This window comes from Periplaneta americana, chromosome 2 (assembly GCF_040183065.1).
Source record: "Periplaneta americana isolate PAMFEO1 chromosome 2, P.americana_PAMFEO1_priV1, whole genome shotgun sequence".
Lineage (NCBI taxonomy): Eukaryota > Metazoa > Arthropoda > Insecta > Blattodea > Blattidae > Periplaneta > Periplaneta americana.
Genome location: NC_091118.1, coordinates 69,873,522 through 69,892,662, shown reverse-complemented (window position 1 = coordinate 69,892,662; position 19,141 = coordinate 69,873,522). Strand labels below are relative to the sequence as shown.

General features: G+C 35.8%; 1 protein-coding gene across 5 annotated transcripts in view; it reads right to left on the bottom strand.

Annotated features, from left to right (window-relative positions):
- The window catches only part of Gpat4 (Glycerol-3-phosphate acyltransferase 4), a 191,081-nt gene that overhangs the window by 12,505 nt on the left and 159,435 nt on the right, over positions 1–19,141 (bottom strand). For 2 of the 5 annotated variants that reach the window (XM_069817939.1, XM_069817941.1), the window contains 3 exons: positions 13,465–13,701; positions 5,683–5,940; positions 351–559 (listed from right to left, as the gene is read on the bottom strand). In XM_069817939.1, coding sequence (XP_069674040.1) covers positions 351–559; positions 5,683–5,940; positions 13,465–13,701 — 704 coding nt within the window. Of the gene's footprint in view, positions 1–350; positions 560–5,682; positions 5,941–11,693; positions 11,928–13,464; positions 13,702–19,141 lie in introns of all 5 variants that reach the window. The other 3 variants (XM_069817940.1, XM_069817942.1, XM_069817943.1) reach the window with 2 other exon arrangements.

Below are 19,141 nucleotides of genomic sequence, written 5' to 3'. Positions count from 1 at the left end.
GTGGAGTCCTGCAGCCCGGAGCACCACTTATATTGCTGCTGCATTCATAATACATCACTGGGATAGTTCACAATACACTTATGGCTCCACTCGCCTCGGTCGAGTAATACCATATCAATGGATTACCATTTGTTCTCATCATCTCAAAAATGTAAAGTTTAAAAATAGAAACAAATCCGACCATACTTCATGCACTTGTCAAAATAAACTAAAATTGACAAATCTCACAGATAAACTTCTGAAGTCACTCGTCATTAATCATGTTTTGGAAATAAAACTGTGTTTGTTACTACTTTTCTTGTTACTTTTCTGACTTATTGCTTTAAAAAACAATAACATTTTGAACTCACCACATGAGGTCAACAAGTCCACCTTGACGAGCAATGACACTCTTGACTCTATTGGCGAAGTCAATGGCACTTTCGCCTTCCTGTTGGTACATGGGAGGCAGATACCACACGTCGCACACAATGGCCCAGCTGGTCATCATCATATACAGGTACTGCATCATGGAGTAGCGGCTGCTGTTCCAGAACGCATCTCCAAATTTGGGGTCATACTGCAAGCACAGACACATTAGTACATATACCCAACCATTCAGCCAATCATTCCATTATCAATAAACACTTTGTTCATTATACCATCCATCAAACCGTCCATCCCCATCTTTCCACCCATCCATCCATTGTCTTTCCATTCATTCAACCATTGTATTTCCATTCATTCAACCATTGTATTTCCATTCATTCATCCACTATCTTTCCATCCATTTATCAATTGTCTTTCCAATCATATAACCACTGATTTTGCACTCATACGAGGGCTGGAGCATAAGTCATGGCAACTATTTTTTTTGTGAGAATGCAAGCATGGTTCGAAATTTTGAAATATGCGAATGAAAGAGCAGAATATGAGTATGTACCATTTGAAAGGGCAATATGTATACCACACCCAGTGCATTTCGAAATGGAGGATCAAGGTCACGTACAAACCATGCACGAATCACTGAACTGAACTGTGATCTGAAGTACTGGTAATTCCGGCTGTTCCAGCCGACTTTAGTTGAGGAAAATGGTCCAGGGTTGGGGGTAAGCACACATGGCAAATGCAGTCCATTGCTTGATCTTGATCCACTAGTTCGAAATGCACTGACAATAGTGGGGTAGGATTGGGTATGGCAGGGATCAAACATCCATTAACTATGCAGCATCATGTTACTCGTGCTTAGTTATTACAGTAGTTGGAGTATTACAGCACACATATCCACCCTAAAAATCCATCGGGTCACATCAATTCTCCATGGTGGTCGACTCACAACTACATTACTCATTACGTGTAACATTGCTTTCTGTGCAATAACCATATCACACTGTGATCCCTGTAGTGATGCGACCACATACTGGTACTATTGATGCATAACACAGCAGTCAACTCAAAACTGAATTTACATTGCTGTCTGTGTGATAACCTCACACAACGTGGATTTAGAGGAAAGAGCTGGACATTGCTGAAGATGACATCTCATGATAGTCATGATATCACTTAACTTTAAAAAAAATATGTATCTATAGTTGCCATAACTTATGCCCCAACCTTTGTACAACTATTGGTTTTAAATTCATACAATCACTTCTTTTTACTCACAGCACTGACAGATTTATGATATGATATTCAGTGTTTACAGCAAATTCAGTTAATGATCGTCTGCAGCATCTTTGTGCCTACTAATTCCATTGACTGTGGAATTGATATCTGACATAGGAAACTCACATTCTAACAATAGATCAAAAATTATTTTTACACAATTTTCTTCAATATTAGCTTACATCATATGAATGTTATGTATGTGATACAGAAGAATCTCTCTTAACTGGCACCAAAGGGACCAGGCTAGTTCCAGTTACGACATTTTGCTGGATAATTGAATAAATACCGGTATAAAGTTCGTATTTCATGGTGCCAAATGTTGAAACTGTAGCCATATGAAGCTTACTTCTCTGTCACTTGCTCATAACTGAATAAACATAAAAATTGCGTGGATTTTCCTTATTAAAACAAATCACACAACCCAAATAATACACTAATTCCATGTTCGAATATTTACTGAAAATGAAAGTTCATGCGAACTTCCTAATATGGCAACATGACGGCCCGAACATAATTAACTAAACATAAAAACTGTGTCGATTTTCTTTATTAAAACACATTACACAACACAAATAATACACTAATTTTAGGTTAAAATATTCACTGAAAACAAAAGTTCGTGCGAACTTCCTAATGTGGCAAAACTGACTGTCCAGACTGTGGCAATCTCGCAGATTTAACTCCCCCTCCCCCCAGCCAAAAGTGCCTTGTTTTGGTTTTGTCAGTTATTTAGGTGCCAATTACGAAGGATTTTATTGTACAAACTAACATTCAAAACTACACATAGCCCATGAAGTTTACAGTTTGGGTTTTCACTTCATACATATGTATTCTAAGCATATAGCATACTTTGAAAGATCAGAGCTAATTTAATAGATTTGAAATCTTAAGCTGTTTCAGAAGTTAATTCGAATCCCTTTTGATGGTAATGGGTATATCAAATATAGAGGCAGCAGATCACAACTTTTTCTGCCATTAACTCTGCAATCTTTGAATGTTGTATAATTTGTCTTTACTATACCTAGGACCAATTTCACTAACATGTTACTAATCCATAATTAACTAATTGCAATTTAACTTGAAATTGGAAGTTAAAAAATATTTAATTCGTTTGCATTTCACCAAACCAATATGCATTTAAAATAAATTCAATTAATTTAATTCCCAATTAAGTCATCACAACCTGCTGTATAGTAGTAAAATTATAATTTCGAAGGCCATATGCCTTGCCAATGTAGACAATGGCCTTTTTTAGTGGGTTCATTTGTTATATTACAACAACAGAATGTAACCAGAAATGAAGGCAAAGAAGAGAGTGAGGAGCATTTTTTCAGAAATTCAAAAACATTTATTTTTGGAGGTGATCTCGTAATATATAAAAATTATAGAAAACAATATAAAAGCAGATGCAAGAAAATGTCAAGTAACAAGCAAAATGCAAAGACTTGATGGATTTGCGCCATTCCAACACCTTCAAATCAATGCCTGCTGGATCACATCCTATGGCTGCTTACACTGCTCAATCAACGCTTATGTGCGAGTAGCCACTAGGTGGCAGGTAGTGCCCACCACTGTTAGGAATAATATTAATAGTGGAAAGCACTACCTGCCACCTAGCAGCAGAATAACTTTAATTGAGCAGGCAGTTTACACAGCCATAGCTCAGTCTAGTAGCCTATATACAGTCACGAAACTTGAGCTGTTGAGGGTACTAGGAACAATAAACTATGCCGGTACTATTTTGCATTGTCTGTGATGAGGCGATAGTAGCGATCCTAGTGGTTAGCAACTATCTATGGATGCATATTTACTATGTATTGAGCTTCGTGACTATATATACTAGGCTGTGATCCAGCAGGCAGTGCTTCAAATACACTATTACATCATAAATTTGTTATTCATATTACTTCAGTTGTTGTATTTTAGGCAACCCAAAATTAATTAAACATTTCTTCAATAAATACATAATTTAAATATGAAGTAGGCCTACTTACATATCAGTTGAAATTCTAACTCCCTTCTATACTACATATTCAAATATGTTGTTCTTGTTGTTTTCTAATGCCAGGCGTTTGACAATAAAGTCATTTGACCTCTTGCACTCCAATATTTTTCAAAGATATTATCATGACCAGCCACTGAAGCACAGATTTTGAGGTGTTCCGAATCCATTTCTTGGTTTGAGTTGCACAATGGACAGTTAGGGGACTGATATATTCCAATTCTATGCAGGTGTTTGGCCAAACAATCATGACCTGTTGCCAATCTAAATGCAGCTACAGACGATTTTCGTGGTAAATCGGGAATTAACTGTGAATTTTGATGCAGAGAGTTCCATTTTTTCCCTTGGGATTGTGTTATCAAATTTTGTTTGTTGAAGTCTAAGTATGTAGATTTAATAAATCTTTTTACAGAGTAATACGTAGATTTAGTAACAGGTCTGTAAGTAGCAGTGCTGCCCTTCTTTGCTAAAGCATCTGCATTCTCGTTTCCCAGGATTCCACAATGGGATGGTATCCATTGGAATACAATTCTTTTATTGAGTGATATTAATTGAGAGAGCATTTTAGTTATTTCTGCTGTTTGAGATGAAGGTGTGTGTTTAGAGACGATTGATAGAATAGCTGCTTTGGAGTCTGACAATATAACTGCATTCCTAAATTTACTGATGTGGCATAGAAGATTCCTGAGACTTTCACTTATTGCAATGATTTCTCCATCAAAACTTGTTGTTCCATACCCAAGAGATCTATAAAGTGAGAAGAGACAGCACGTAACACCTGCAGCGGCACCTTGTTCTCTGGAGATCAAGGATCCGTCAGTGTATAAATGAAGCCAGTTTTGTGGAGGGTATCTAATATTAATTGTCTCTAAAGACAATTGTTTTAGTATTTCAGTGTTTACTTCTGATTTCAGTATTTCTTCTGTTAAATTTAGATTATATTCCATATTTAATAGAGTTAAAGGGTTTGGTTTAATTTGTAGGTTTTCTTTTAAATTCGGGATATTGATTTTCTGTTTTAATTCTTGAACAATGGATATGAAACTTTTTTGAGTTTTCAATCTACAGAGAGGACTGTATGAATGCCAATTGTTTCCTGGTAATCTAATAAGTTTTTCATATTGAATCAGTGCTTTTTCTTCTATTGTCATTTTGATGCTGTTAATATTAGTGAGGAATCTCATAGAATCTATTGGAGTTGTTTTGATTCCACCAGTAATGATTCTGAGAGCTTGGTTTTGAACATATTCTATTTCGTTTATGAAAGGTGAAGTAATTAAAATTTCTCCGCAGTATGTCAGCATTGGCTGTATAAACATTTTGTATGTAGTGTTCAAAGTATTCCTAGAGCATCCCCATTTCTTTCCTGCTAGTCTTTTTAGAAGGGAGAATCTTTTACGAGCTTTTTCAGAAATGTATTTCAAATGGTTGCTCCATGTTAACTTACTATCGAAAATAACTCCAAGATATTTGGATTCATAAGTCCTAGGAAGGTGTTGGCCATTGTATTGGATATTGAATTCTCTTTCTTTTTTACCAAGTGAAAATATTTGGTAGTTACTTTTGCTTAAATTGAGTGTCATCAAATTTGATGTATTCCATTCATGTAGTTGATTCACTCCAATATTCAAATATTCAGTTCTATGTTTTGCTTAACCTAAACCTCATTTCTACAACTTTACGTCCATTTTATTCAAATAATCTTCTCTTTCGGAAATTATCCTTGCCCATCTTGGTAAGAAATCATAATTTTCAAATGTCACGTCCATCATTATCTTTGTCATTATGAAAATTATCGCCGTTAAAGCAGGATTAATTATTTAAATTTCCAAATATTGACCAATTAACTTAAATGCAGTTTAATGAAAGCTTAAAGCCTGTGTTGGTGAAATGCATTGCCCCTTTAAGTGTCAATTATATGAACTAAGTGACAAAGTTAAATATGCTTGATGAAATTGGCCCTTACATCATGAACTTACTGATGCCATGACGTATTTCAATAATTAATTTAATATAGATCCATGGTGTCTAACCTTGATTGCCACAGGATAGATGACGCTGCCCACTTCAAAGCTCCCCTTCTTGAATTGCATGACTGAAGTGTTGTTGATGCAGGTACCCTCTGGGAAGATCAGGATTGGTGGATTCTTGGGATCTGACACGTGCTGCCTTAGTCTCTTTGCTACTGCCTCTCTGTCCTTTACTTCAGACCTCTCAAACCAGATGTGAGGGGAAGCTCTCGCTAGTGCTCTTTGCAGGATGCCCAAAAAACCACCATGTCGCTGACCAATCTAAAGTACAACAAAAATAAGTTAATGTGGCAAGGTAGTACCTTCTGGTCTACATGATTCTGAAATAATGTTATAGTATAGAAGAATGCGGGATTTCTAACCATATATTGAGAATTAATATTTGCAATATTTCAAAACCACTTGTATTTACAGATTCCATTATCTGGATAATGTAAACCAATACGAAAAATTTCCATTTTACTGGATCAGTGTTATGTGGCTAACTCAAGAGAATAAGAGGTTACTCCTACAATAGGTACTATTAGCCTGGCTACCAGGTAAACTCAGAGTCAAATGATTAACTTAAATGAGCATTTGAGTGTTATGTATGATATTGAAATGATGTAAAATGCAATACTTCTCAAAAGTTAGAGCATCCTTGTAATTAAAAAAAAAAATTGGTAAAATGAACACAAACTTTTATTTGACAAAACTGACTGTTGTAATAAGTGATAAAGGATTTAAAAATAAATGTTTTGAGACCTGACTTAACACTTTTTTATTCCCTTTTCATGTTCTTGGAAATGTAGCATCTTTAAAGCATAAGTCATGTATTAAGAATTAGCCACGAAATCCCGTGAAAGGCAAGGGCCTCCTGACTATGCAGGGTGGCTTCTCAAGCAGTTCCAGGTTAGCCACTCCGGGAATGATGGTCACTTTTGTAATGTAATAGTTTGGGATGCTGTCTGGGTTAACACTGAAGGGTCCACTGTCAACTAGTCACTGTTTGGGGCGCAAGTCACTTTGTGATTAGTTTTGATTGTTGTCGGTCTTTCGCTGTTATTGATCATAGATGGCCGAATCTTGATCTAAGTTTGTCTGCCCACCTTATCTTCTGTCTTCTAGCATTGCGTTTGCCAATCCTTGGGTCCCATGTCATAAGGATGTGTGTCCATCACGTGTCCTGCCCATTTCTTCTTCAGCTTGTCGGCCGTTTCTGCTGCGTCTTTGAGATGTGTTTGGCTCCTTAGGTCTTCGTTACGTAGTCTGTGTCTGAGTGTGATGTTCAGCATCTTCCTCTCCATTTTCCGCTGGCACTTCCTCAGCATGTCCCGCTCTCTTTCTGTTAGAGACCATATCTGTGCTCCATATAGGAGAACTGGAAGGATGCAGCTGTTCATGACTCCACTTCTTAATTTTAAATTGTAAGCTTTGTCTGTCAGAATGAAACTGTGGCTCCAAAATCTCTTCCATGCGTTTCTGATTCTTCTTTGAATCTCATTCTGTCGTCTGTTGTGAAAGGACATTAGTTGGCCGAGGTAGATGTATTCAGTCATGTAGTCTAGTTGTTTGCTTCCTATTGTGATTGGTATTTTGGAGTTGTTAGTCATGACTTTTTTTTCTGTGGGTTTAGTTGTAGTCCTACTTCCGTGCTGAGATTCTGTAGCTTCACTATCATTGCTTCTAGTTTTTTGGTTGACATGGCTAGGAGTACAATGTCGTCTGCAAACCGTATATTAAGCCATGTATACTGATCATCAAATAAATTTGTAGGAAATTGAAATACACGTGGAAAGTTTTTAATGTAACTTCAACAAAAAAACTCAGCACAATAATTGGGTTTTATCAAAATTTAAACAAACCAAGATCGAAAACTGCCAACTTTTAGCATTACTACAGTCCAGGAAGTTTTAAAAGTTCCAAAACATTATTCAGTCAGCCAGCAGCTCAAGCCTAATGTAATCACTGGCATTCCTTTTCATGAAAGTGCAGTGCACTTCCAATCTGCAATCAGTTATGAGTCAGATTTCATTGGTTGTATACTACAGTCGTCAGTGAGATTTCATTAGGGAGTACAATAGTGTTGTGCAATGATAAGATATTAACTGGTTGTCATATATTCATCTTGAAGATGCACACCAAATGCAGAAATATGATTTTCAAGGACTATGTTCCAAGGAAGCTCTTATTTGATCAAGTTTTTCTTCTGTAAGCACGACTGCAATGTACAAACCTCATGGTCGCCTATTTTCAACTCACTCTCCCTGCCCAGTATTGGTAAAGCTGTGCTCTGTCCAAAATTCAGCAACTTGGTAACAACTAACTTAAACTTGAAAAATACTACATTTCCAAAAACAAAAAAATGGTAGCAGCTACAGAGTTAAACTAGGTCTCAAAACGTTTATTTTGAAATCATCTATCACTTATTACAGCCGCAAGCTTTATCAAACAACTATTTCTATTGATTTTGTAAACTTTTTAGCTTTACAGGGGGTTTTCTAAACTTTTGAAAAGTACTGTATCTGAATTGGTCTGTAATATAATTGTTGACAATTTATTAACTGTTGTGAAAATCAAACAGGTTCAAATAGCACCTTCATTAAATCAGCAAACTAAGACAAGTGACCAACATCACAAATTAGCATGCATGAGGTCTTGAGTTTGTTTTCTTATGTCACTTTCTCTTGTTATTTTTTAATTGGTTTCTACCTTACAATAGTTTTATATTTTATTTATAATAATAATAATAATAATAATAATAATAATAATAATAATAATAATAATAATAATAATAATAATAATAAATGTAGTACAAAGATAGACTCACATTCACGTGATGTACCCTGGAAACTAAATATTTCGGCTAAGTAGTCTATCACAGCACAAAAGAAATGAATACCAATAATTCTATTACCTAATTAATTTTTATTGTGTTGCTGATGATTTATCTGTACTTATGGACAATGACAAACTGTCAAGTCCCACTGCATTTGAATAAATAAATAAATAAATAAAAAATAAAAAATAATAATAATAATAATAATAATAATAATAATAATAATAAAGAAAAAGAAAATAATTTTGGGATTTAATGAAATCACATAAAATGTTCAAAATGATAACTGGCAACCTTCTGCTTGAATAAAGGCTCCACATTTAGAAAATAAATTTCTTGTGTACTGATGGATTGCACGAAATTTTAAATTTCAGTTTTAAATTCGTCTGAGTTTCGTGAATTATCCAATTATGGACTGTATATGCTGTTATCTTGCTGAAAATAACTTGTGTTTTCATTTTCCTTTAGTTCTCTTCAGGAAGAATGGTTAAAAAAAAATCTTACTTATCTTTCAGAATTTACAGGATAATTTAAAAATCGGACAAATTACCCTGCAAGCACTCGCAGCATGCTACACTTCCATTTCTACATCATAGTGTCATTCTGAACATAGTTATGTGAATTTTCTGTTTTGTTGATTAACATGACCATTTAAGTGAAACTACATTCCATGACAAAAACAAATTTGGATCAATTATAGCGTCATGAACTTCTTGAATTTTCCAATTGCAGAATCTAGTCCTTGCAGTGAAACCTGCTGGCAGTGATCTGCAAATCACTCGAATACAGTATGGTTGGAAAGTAAAATGTTTTATGCTCTCTGCACTGAGACACCAACTTCCTGAGATAATCACTAATCTTCGTCCAACACAGAACCCTTATTACGTCATGCGCGAACATCTGGATCGATTCATACAGCAGATTTTGGATATCTGTGACAAAACTTACGAATGCACATTTTAACTTTAATAATTTCAAGGAAAAAATTGTTCCAGGGCCAGGTATCAATCCCGGGACCTTTGGCTTAGCACATCTATGCTCTACCGACTGAGCTACCCAGGAACTACACCCGACACAGTCTCAATTGCAGTTCTGCATCCCAAAGTAAATACTACTTCCTGACAATACTTCCAATATAACAACTTTATACAAGTTTTAATATCAGTACATACTACAAAACACAAAGAAGTATTATTATTATTATTATTATTATTATTATTAAGCCACCAGTGTGGCTCAGTCGGTTAAGGTCCTTTCCTGCTGGTCTGAAGTTGCGCTCGGGTACGGGTTCGATCCCCGCTTGAGCTGATTACCTGGTTGGGTTTTTTGGGTTTTTTTCGAGGTTTTTCCCAACCGTAAGGTGAATGCCAGGTAATCTATGGCGAATCCACGGCCTCATCTCGCCAAATACCATTTCACTATCACCAATCTCATTGACGCTAGATAACCTAGTAGTTGATACAGCGTCATTAAATAAAGAACTAAAATTATTATTATTATTATTATTATTATTGTAAATTTAATATTAATTGTAATTGTATTCTTCATATTGTAGTTGTAATCCCATGGTAGAGGGGAAGAAAATGCCTGATGGCCTTATTTCTACCAGGTTAAATAAATATATACTTTCCCGGGGGTAAAAGGCGGTCAGAGCGTGGTGCCGACCACACCACCTCATTCTAGTGCCGAGGTCATGGAAAGCATGGGGCTCTACCTCCATGCCCCCCCAAGTGCCTTCATGGCATGTTACGTGGATACCTTTACCTTTACTACTATTATTACCACTACTATTACTAACCACTTCACACTCGGGTACAAAACATATTTTCCTCACCACAAATACCAGTACTTCCAGAACCAAGAGATAAATTTTAGACTATACCGGTACAGGTATTGCATGGACATTCCTTGGTTTGTATGCACTCGTACGTAAGCTAACACTAAGGACCAGTTATATAAACAATTGATCTCAGATTAAGATATCAAATTAATCTTCAATTATACTTAATAGAGAATTTTTGGTTGCATAAATACTAATGTTAGGTTATTTCATCTTAAGATTATGTCAAATATAAGTAATTGACAAATGTTCTCAAGTTAATAATATTAACTAAAGTTTACAGAAAATATTTCCAAGAGAAAAGTTTCTCCTTATAAGTAAATGGTGAATGAAGTTAATTTTCATTGTATTTTATTAATTTTTAAATTTCGAGTGTGGTAAACGATGTTATACGCATTTTTAACCCTTAAATTGACAAAGTATCCTATAGGATACAACAGGTTAATAGGATATATGCTATAATTTTAAATTTAATAGAACAATAGAAAAAAAAATTGGTAGGAAAATTAAAATTTCACAATACTACAATATTGTACAATATGATTTGATTGTAAAATTTATACTGTTCATATAGGCCTACTCTTTTTTGTTTCTTTATTTATTTTTTTTTTTTTACCTCTAGATTCATTGTAATTATTATATTGTGTACTTTGTTTGTAATCTTCACTGCTTGTCTTGAATTGTTCTGTATATGAATATTGTGGTCGTAAAAAGTTATGTGACCTAAAATAAATCTTAACATATAAAATATGGACATTGCAATAGTTGTTTTCTTTACAGTCCGACAAGGTTTAATAAACTAGTGTGAGAAATGAAGTTTTGCCAATTTAAGGGTTAATATATTTTTTTTTTCTATTTAAGTCAAATTACAAATTTATATATTTATTTCCATGTTTCTGATTATTCTGATATTATGATGATGATTATGATGACGATGACGATGACGATGATGATGATGATGATCTGTTGGGATGTCTTCGGAGTATCTAGAGAAAACCTGTACTGCTTGGACTACAGGCTTTCCCAACAGAAGTTATGAATTCAGAGTAGATTGAACAGAATTTGAGCCCAGGCTACCTGGCTTATAAACCCAGTGCGCAAGCACTAAGCCACCATGGCAGTACTTGATAAGTTGTATGAAAATCACCAAGAACAAACATTAAATTAAAGGAAATCGCTTTCGATATTAATTTCTAATGAATGTTTCAAAAGATGGGTGTCATGAATCATGATTTTAAAAAAGTTTGAAATTTCTGCATTAGGCTACAACTGTCTTCACCAGTCAAAGAAGACTGAGTGAGATCTATTAAGTGTCATTTCACTAGGAATGCCCATGCATTTCATCACTCAACATACCAGGGCATAGCAGTTGTCGCAGGCAAGGACTAGAACATCAATGGGTGAAGTGTGGTTGGCGACACAGATACCACACTTAGGCCGGTTCTCTGGGTTATGGTACGTGATAACGGCCGAGAGGGCGCTCGACAGCACGCCGAAACACATGATCGAAACGTGGTTGTTCAGCCAGCGCTTGAACGCCCCCTCGGGCACATAGCCCACTATGCCCGTACAAACTGTCAGCCACATCACCTGCAAGCAATCCAACAATGACCCAAGCATTGCCCCACTACACATAAGCCCTGCTACTGGACAACGACATGTAAATGTTAATTCAAGAGACAGGAGCACTGGAGTCTTGTCACATAGGAGGGATTTTCTTTGCATATTTCCACTGCAGTAAATAAACCTGGAAAAAAATATATATATTTCGAGACCTGAACATACCATGCAAAGGGAGGTGCCTATAAGCTGGAGAATTACAACAAACTGCTCGTATTTTACTGACTAACGTCTAAGAATTCTGAAATTATATGGAAAGTATCATTAGGTTTTAAATACTGATGTAAAATATCAACGAATTTATTGACGTATAAATAACCAAAGTTTACTGAAGAAATTTGCACTGATGAGGTGAAAGAGGCGTGATGAAAATAGCAGTTATGATGCCGTGGTGCGATTCAGGGCTGATTGTGTCAGTGTGACTTGAGATACAGAAGTGAGCAGTACCTCATTCTGTAGCTTAAATACAACACTACAGAGGATATAAATGCCATTTATCTGCGAGTTAAATACGAGACCCAGTTTGTGAGAGTAGTGGTGAAAATTTCAAACATGGCCAAAAAATTTGGAGGAAAATATCGCGACCAACAAAATGCACTAAAAGGGGTGACCGAAGGTACAAGAATTCAGAAAAGACTACATATGTCAGAAGCCGAACGAAAATGAGAGTACAGAGCCCAACTGAAGGTATGCACAAGCATGGAAATTCGCTTCAGTGTGTAGTGGAAATAGAGCTAGGTTTGACAGTGATATTATGATGTTTCTGTGATTCAGATTTTTGTAGTTTTTGTTTTATTTTTATTGTTAGAAAAAGAGAAATTAAATGAGAAATACAATTTATGGAGGGAGAAAGGAACAGGCCATCCTACCCCTGTCTCTCCTGGTTTAGTTTCCTCATGAGTTACGTCTTATTGATGTTACTTATGAGGTTCAAATCTGTTTTCGGACAGTTGACTACATAACAACAATCTATTTCAATTCTTTTAGCACCAGGCAGCAGTTCTATGTTTAGAAGTGTGCGTTTTTTTTATTTTATAGTTCACACAATTACTACAACTTTTCTCACGATTCTAGTTGTTGCCGAATTGTTGTAACATCGTCTTGGTTGAGAACTGGGCCAGCGTTCATGAAAAGTACTTTACTCAAAATAACTTCAAGCATAAACTCAGTAAATACCAGTATAACATCATGAAACTACCTCATATGCTGGTGACATAATTGGAAAATACGTTTGGAAAATTCCAGGGTAAGTCCCATGTTATTTAACATGTTAGAATGGAAAAAGAATGTTAAACCACCTGACCATATCCCAACCACAGAATCCATATCTGTAAATACACAATTGTTAACCTACAGAACATAATGACTATAACAAGTACGATACGTCACAAACACAGAGTTAATAAATTAATTAATGATGCTTCCAAATCACCAGCTGAAAAAAAGACGACACAACTATAGTGACAGCACAACCCAGCACCCGACAACACAGTCACCGCTGACTCACCAGCGAGAAGCAGTTCTCTGTGGACAACATCACTATGTCGATGGGCGAGGTATGGTTCGCGACACACACCCCACTCGATGTTGGCTGGTACTGCTTGTTGTGCACCTTGATGATACCAGACAGCGAGCGAGCCAGAATGCGGAATGTTATCAGATATGCATGCTTGTGCATCCAACGCTTCACACACCCATCGGGCACCGTGCCCACCACAAGGCTCGCCACCACAATCCAACATGTCTGAAGTAACAATCTCAAATTCACCACGAGGTACTTACTAATACAGTGTAGTTAGATGCTCCAGTTCAAACTTCGGAGTTTTAATACATATAAAACAAAACACATAACACTTAAACAATGTAATAAAGATGAGAAACTGGAGGAGTAGAAAGTGAGAGGAGGAAGTGAAAAGAAAAGAAGAAGAAGAAAGAAGGAAAATTGAGAAAAGATGAAGAACGAAGAAGACAGAGAAAAAGGAGAAGGAACATTATAAATATTTATAAACATCTTAAATAAAAAAAAGATACACAAATGCTGTTTGGATAAATACTTCAAAATGTTAAATATTGCCTTTAAATTTTAATTACATACGTGGCAAAACATAAAGAAGACAAAGCAACATTTTAGATACAGATAAATGCCTAGTATCGAAAGTTATTCAAATTATAAGCAACAAAATATGTATACAGTAGTACCTCGATTATCCATCACTCGATTAAATGATCATCGGATTATCCGGTGGTCTTACCACTTTGTCCCACCCAGATTAATCACAAGAGCCCAGCTGAAATTCGATCTGCTCTCTTGAGTATAAAGGATCTAGCAAGAGACTCCGTCCGAGGTTATTACTTAACAGTAAATACGGCACTAGTCATGTCCAGGACTTCAAAATCGAAATGTGTATAATCTTGACTTTGGGGAACTTTCAGACAAATTTCAAGGGTTTGAAGAGAATGACGGCAGTTGGAAGTTTATTAATGAAAGATAAAAATGACCTTTTCTTTGATGTGGATGAAGAATACGACTATTTTGACTAATTGTACGAGGTACGACTGAGCTGTATGTTGTATGCAATTTTGTAAGACTATTTCACTGAAGAGAAAAAATAATTGGGAACTTATAATGTTGGTTTATAATTAAAATTCGTCCCTTTTAGATAAGTTTTCTTAATTTATTATGTCCTGGACTAATATGAAAGAAACATGCTTTCAAGAGGGAGGGGAATGCTTTTAAAATCTGGAAACTATACTTGCCATGGAAGTCATAATTTATCATCTTGAGTTTCACGTATATGGCACAGTTATACTAAAGTAATATAGGTTTATGGTGTGTGGATAAGCTTCAGGGCTTCTACCGCGTTGTCTTGGAGTTATTGGCTGACGTTTCGACCGCTGTGTTGTGGCCATCTTCAGAGCAGTTGTTGGCTCAACTGCTCTGAAGATGGCCACAACACAGCGGTCGAAATGTCAGCCAATAACACCAAGACAAGCGGTAGAACCCTGAAGCTTATCCACACACCATGTACACCAGCCGCAGAAGCCTACGCGAACACTTAATATAGGTTTAATTTTATTAACTTCTTTGTTTGTTCGACAAAGGAAGTCTTTTACAAGTATCAATTAAACAGTACTGCAGTAGCATTAAGAAGTCCAAAAGTGCTGCATACGTGTCAGGTTTGAGTGAACTGTAGATAAATTAAGTTGATATAATTTTCAGCCGCCGCATTTATTGATACAAGAATAGGGCTATCTGCTGCCGCGCCGGCCAAAGATCAAATTTCTGCTGACTTTAAAATATAACAAAGTTGTTTCTAACAAATGTCATCGTGCACGTCTTATGGCGATGACAGTGTTGATGATAAAGAAATGGGTGGTGATTTGTGTTTCAATCCTGAATGTCATTGTGGATGTGAACAATAATTAGTAGCATACAAATCTGTCTTTCAGGTAGTAGCTCCCTGTAAATCAGATTTGAATAATTTCAAGGAAAAATTGTTCCGGGGCAGGGTATTGATCTCGGGACCCTTCACTTAGCGCACGAATGCTCTCCCGACTGAGCTACCCCAGAAACTATACACGAAATTATTCAAACCTGCTTTACAGGGAGCTACCACCTGAAAGCCAAATTTGTATAATATATTTCGTTACTGGAGGTACGTTAATAGGAAGCCACAATTTAAGTCACACAGAATTCATGTGCACTCAAAGTTGGGATATGGCGTCTTGGCAGCCCATCTGAGTTGTGTGGACATAAAAGGAAGTGTCGTGTATAGTTCCTGGGGTAGCTCAGTCGGTAGAGCATTCATGTACTACGCGAAGGGTCCCAGGATCGATACCCAGCCCTTGAAATTATTCAATAATTAGTTGCATTTTTAATTCGAAATAAAATTTATTGGTAGACATACACACACACACACACACACATATACATACATACATACATATAATATTGTCATCTTGAGCTATAGGTTTCAGGTATACGACGCGGTTATATCAAAGGAATACGAGTTTAATTTTATTAACTTCCTTGTTTGTTCGACAAATAGGTTATATATATATAGGTTTATTTTGCGATTATTTATCAACTGTGTAATGACATGCCGGCCCGCTTGTTTCAGTCAGATATGCTAAACATTATTACACAGCGGTGGACTAGAAATACATTAGGAAGTTGAGAAATATACGACAATTGTATGCTGAAGTACGACAATTTTCAAAAGTTAGTATGACGGTTTCGATTCTTTTATCTGGAAACTCTGGGCTGGATACAAACTTGGCTTTTTCCAGACATGAAATAAAAAATGACATTACTGCTGACACTGTGTGTGTGTGGCTACAAATGTGACAAAGACGATGGTGAAGGGGAAGAAGAGATAGTGCCTGAATTGTGTGTTCCACTACACTGAATCAGCTCAAGCACTAATGAGATATTTGGAGCAAAAAGATGACTCTTCATTTCCAGACATTGTCTTATTTCGGAGAACTGGAACGGAAATCATAAAAAAAAAGTTGTTGGTAGTTCAGAAAAAAAAGTGACAGACTTCTTTAAAAAGGACATAAAAATAAGGTAAGAATAATCAGAATGGATTATCCGTCTTTTTCGATTAACCATTCCTCCACTCCACTTTATTATGACAGATAATCGAGGTTCTATTGTATACTTTTGTTGTAAAGTAAAAAATTTATTTAAAATTTTCTGCAGTGTTTTTCGAAAGATTAGATCAGAATCCTAAGTTCACAAAAAATCTAGTACAATGTCCAAAGATTCTACTGGAGTATTTAAAACAGGTAAATTGCAACACAACATGAAACCCTGCAAATAAAATATATAAACAGAACTGCAACATATGAAATATTGTCTTCATAGTTCTACCATTGCTGGAACTCTGCTGAAATCTAAAATCAGGTATGTTAGCATACAATACAAAATAACATGACAAATTAATCGGCAATAATGCTCAAGACTCAGAATACAAAAAATATGAACAGAAGCTGCAGTTCTAATGTTTTGCACTCTTGTACCAGGATTTCACAAATTGCGGGTTGAAGGTCAAAAGTTTTAAAGTCATAAAAACAAGTTGCAAGAGTTTCGCAAAAGTGTGGACAAAGTTTAAAAAAAAATACGAATCAAGTTCTTTTCTTGGTAACAACAAACTGTGGAATTACTAGACCATCCTCTCTTCTCAATTTCTGGATCAGCAGTGTGTTAATTACAATGAAATCTAATGGAAGACGGAAGACAAATTATAGGAAAATAAACAAAACAAAAAAGAGAATGTGAGACTAGGAAAAAATTAAAAGGAACAAGAAAAGCAACGAGCTAAGAAAAGAATGAGAAAGAGAAGAAAGAATACAAAAAAAAAAATTAAGTGACAAAACGAAAATAAAAAGAATAAGATGAGGAACAAAAGGAAATAGAGTGAGAAAAACAAAAGAGAAACAGAAGAGATAAAGACAGAAAGAAAAGAAAAAAGAGATCAAAAGGGAAAGGAATAATAATAATTATCATTAGAGTAAAACTGAATGCTATTTTTTTCAGTTCTTCTAAAGTACTCGTATGTGGATGATTGTGTACACTTTGTCTTTTAGCATTTCCTAGAAATAAAAGTCACAAGGGATTAAGTTGGGAGATCAATGGGGCCACACATTCCTACAGATCATTCTATCCTCAAAACTTTATGAAGTTAGTCCACAGAATAGTCAGCTGAATGTGCTGTATCAGAATCCTATTGGAGAGGGAGAGTGTTTTTCCTCTTTCCTTGACTTTCATCTCTGAAGAACTCTAATAGTGCTATTCATGGACATTTCGCTAGCCTACGCTACAAGCATGCTAAACTAGCACCGGCTATCGACTGGTTACTTGTACAGGATTCATATCATAACATATCGCTAACACTGGTTTATGAATACGAAAAATTTTAGTTCACTGATCATCCACTGGAAGCCTGCGCTAAGAATGTCTATGAATACAGCCCTAAAAGGCAAAATGTACAAGAATAATCTACATAACCTACAAGAACTGAAAAAATTACATCCAGAAAAACATTGCCTGCATTTCTGGAGAAGTGCACTGAATAAAGTGTCACTTCTTAAATAAGTGCAAGAAATGTTTGGAAACAGAAGGCAGACAGCTTCAGCATCCCTTTCTTAACTTGGGTTTGTAAATGATGTTTAAGATGAGATGAGAGATCAAATTGTGAAGAAAAAAAAAAATGAAAATTTGGTTTTTGGTCTCAAATAATTATATTGAATTTTCTGCGTATTTTTTTTTTTTTAATTTCGCAATAAGTTTTATGTGTGAAGTGCATTTCATAACCTCTCCTATACAAATTCCATCCTCACCTATCAGTGGTATAACCTGTTATTACAGACGAGACTCTGGAGACTGTTTAATCAATACTGAGAAAAAGCAGTATTAAAATGGTCCATAACTGGACTTTTCACTAGCCTATCACGGCGAAAGAGCATCTTTTGGGTTGCGTACAGAAGATATAGTCGGTGGATATACTTCAGTAGTCTTTCTAGCTGGGTTCAGTGAATCTGTTGACCAACAACAGCTGCGATCCTTCAAGTATTTTGGAGGTTGATAATGAACAATGTAGTTGCCAATTCATGAAAACATGGCGTTCATTTAAGAGACTGATTACAGTAAGCTCATAATGAAAAAAAAATATTGGGAAGAAAGAAAGAGAATAACTTTGTTGTTAAATAGACAGCATTAAACACAAAATACATTCTCATCCTAAACTAGTGCATAAATATCTCTGAAGCTATTTGGCAAAAATAGTTGTGGTTGGTGCGTTTTGTAGCTGAATGTATGTTTCATACATTGACATTGTTGAAAGCTGATTTTAATGTGAATTTTCAAAATAAGTTTAGTATTCTGTGTTTTTGAAAATACAAGTTTTTCTACTGTTTACTTTGTTGTTCATTTCTCGGTAATTAAAAATTCAGAACATATGTAACTTTTTCTCAGAAACTAAGATAGCCGGGAACCACCAGTGTAGCTCAGTTGGCTAAGGCGCTTTCCTGCTGATCTAGAGTTGTGCTCAGACACGGGTTCGATTCCCGCTTGGTATGATTACCTGGTTGGGTTTTTTCAGAGGTTTTTCCCCAACCATAAGGCAAATGTCAGGTAATCTATGGCGAATCCTCGGCCTCATCTTGCTATCACCAATTTC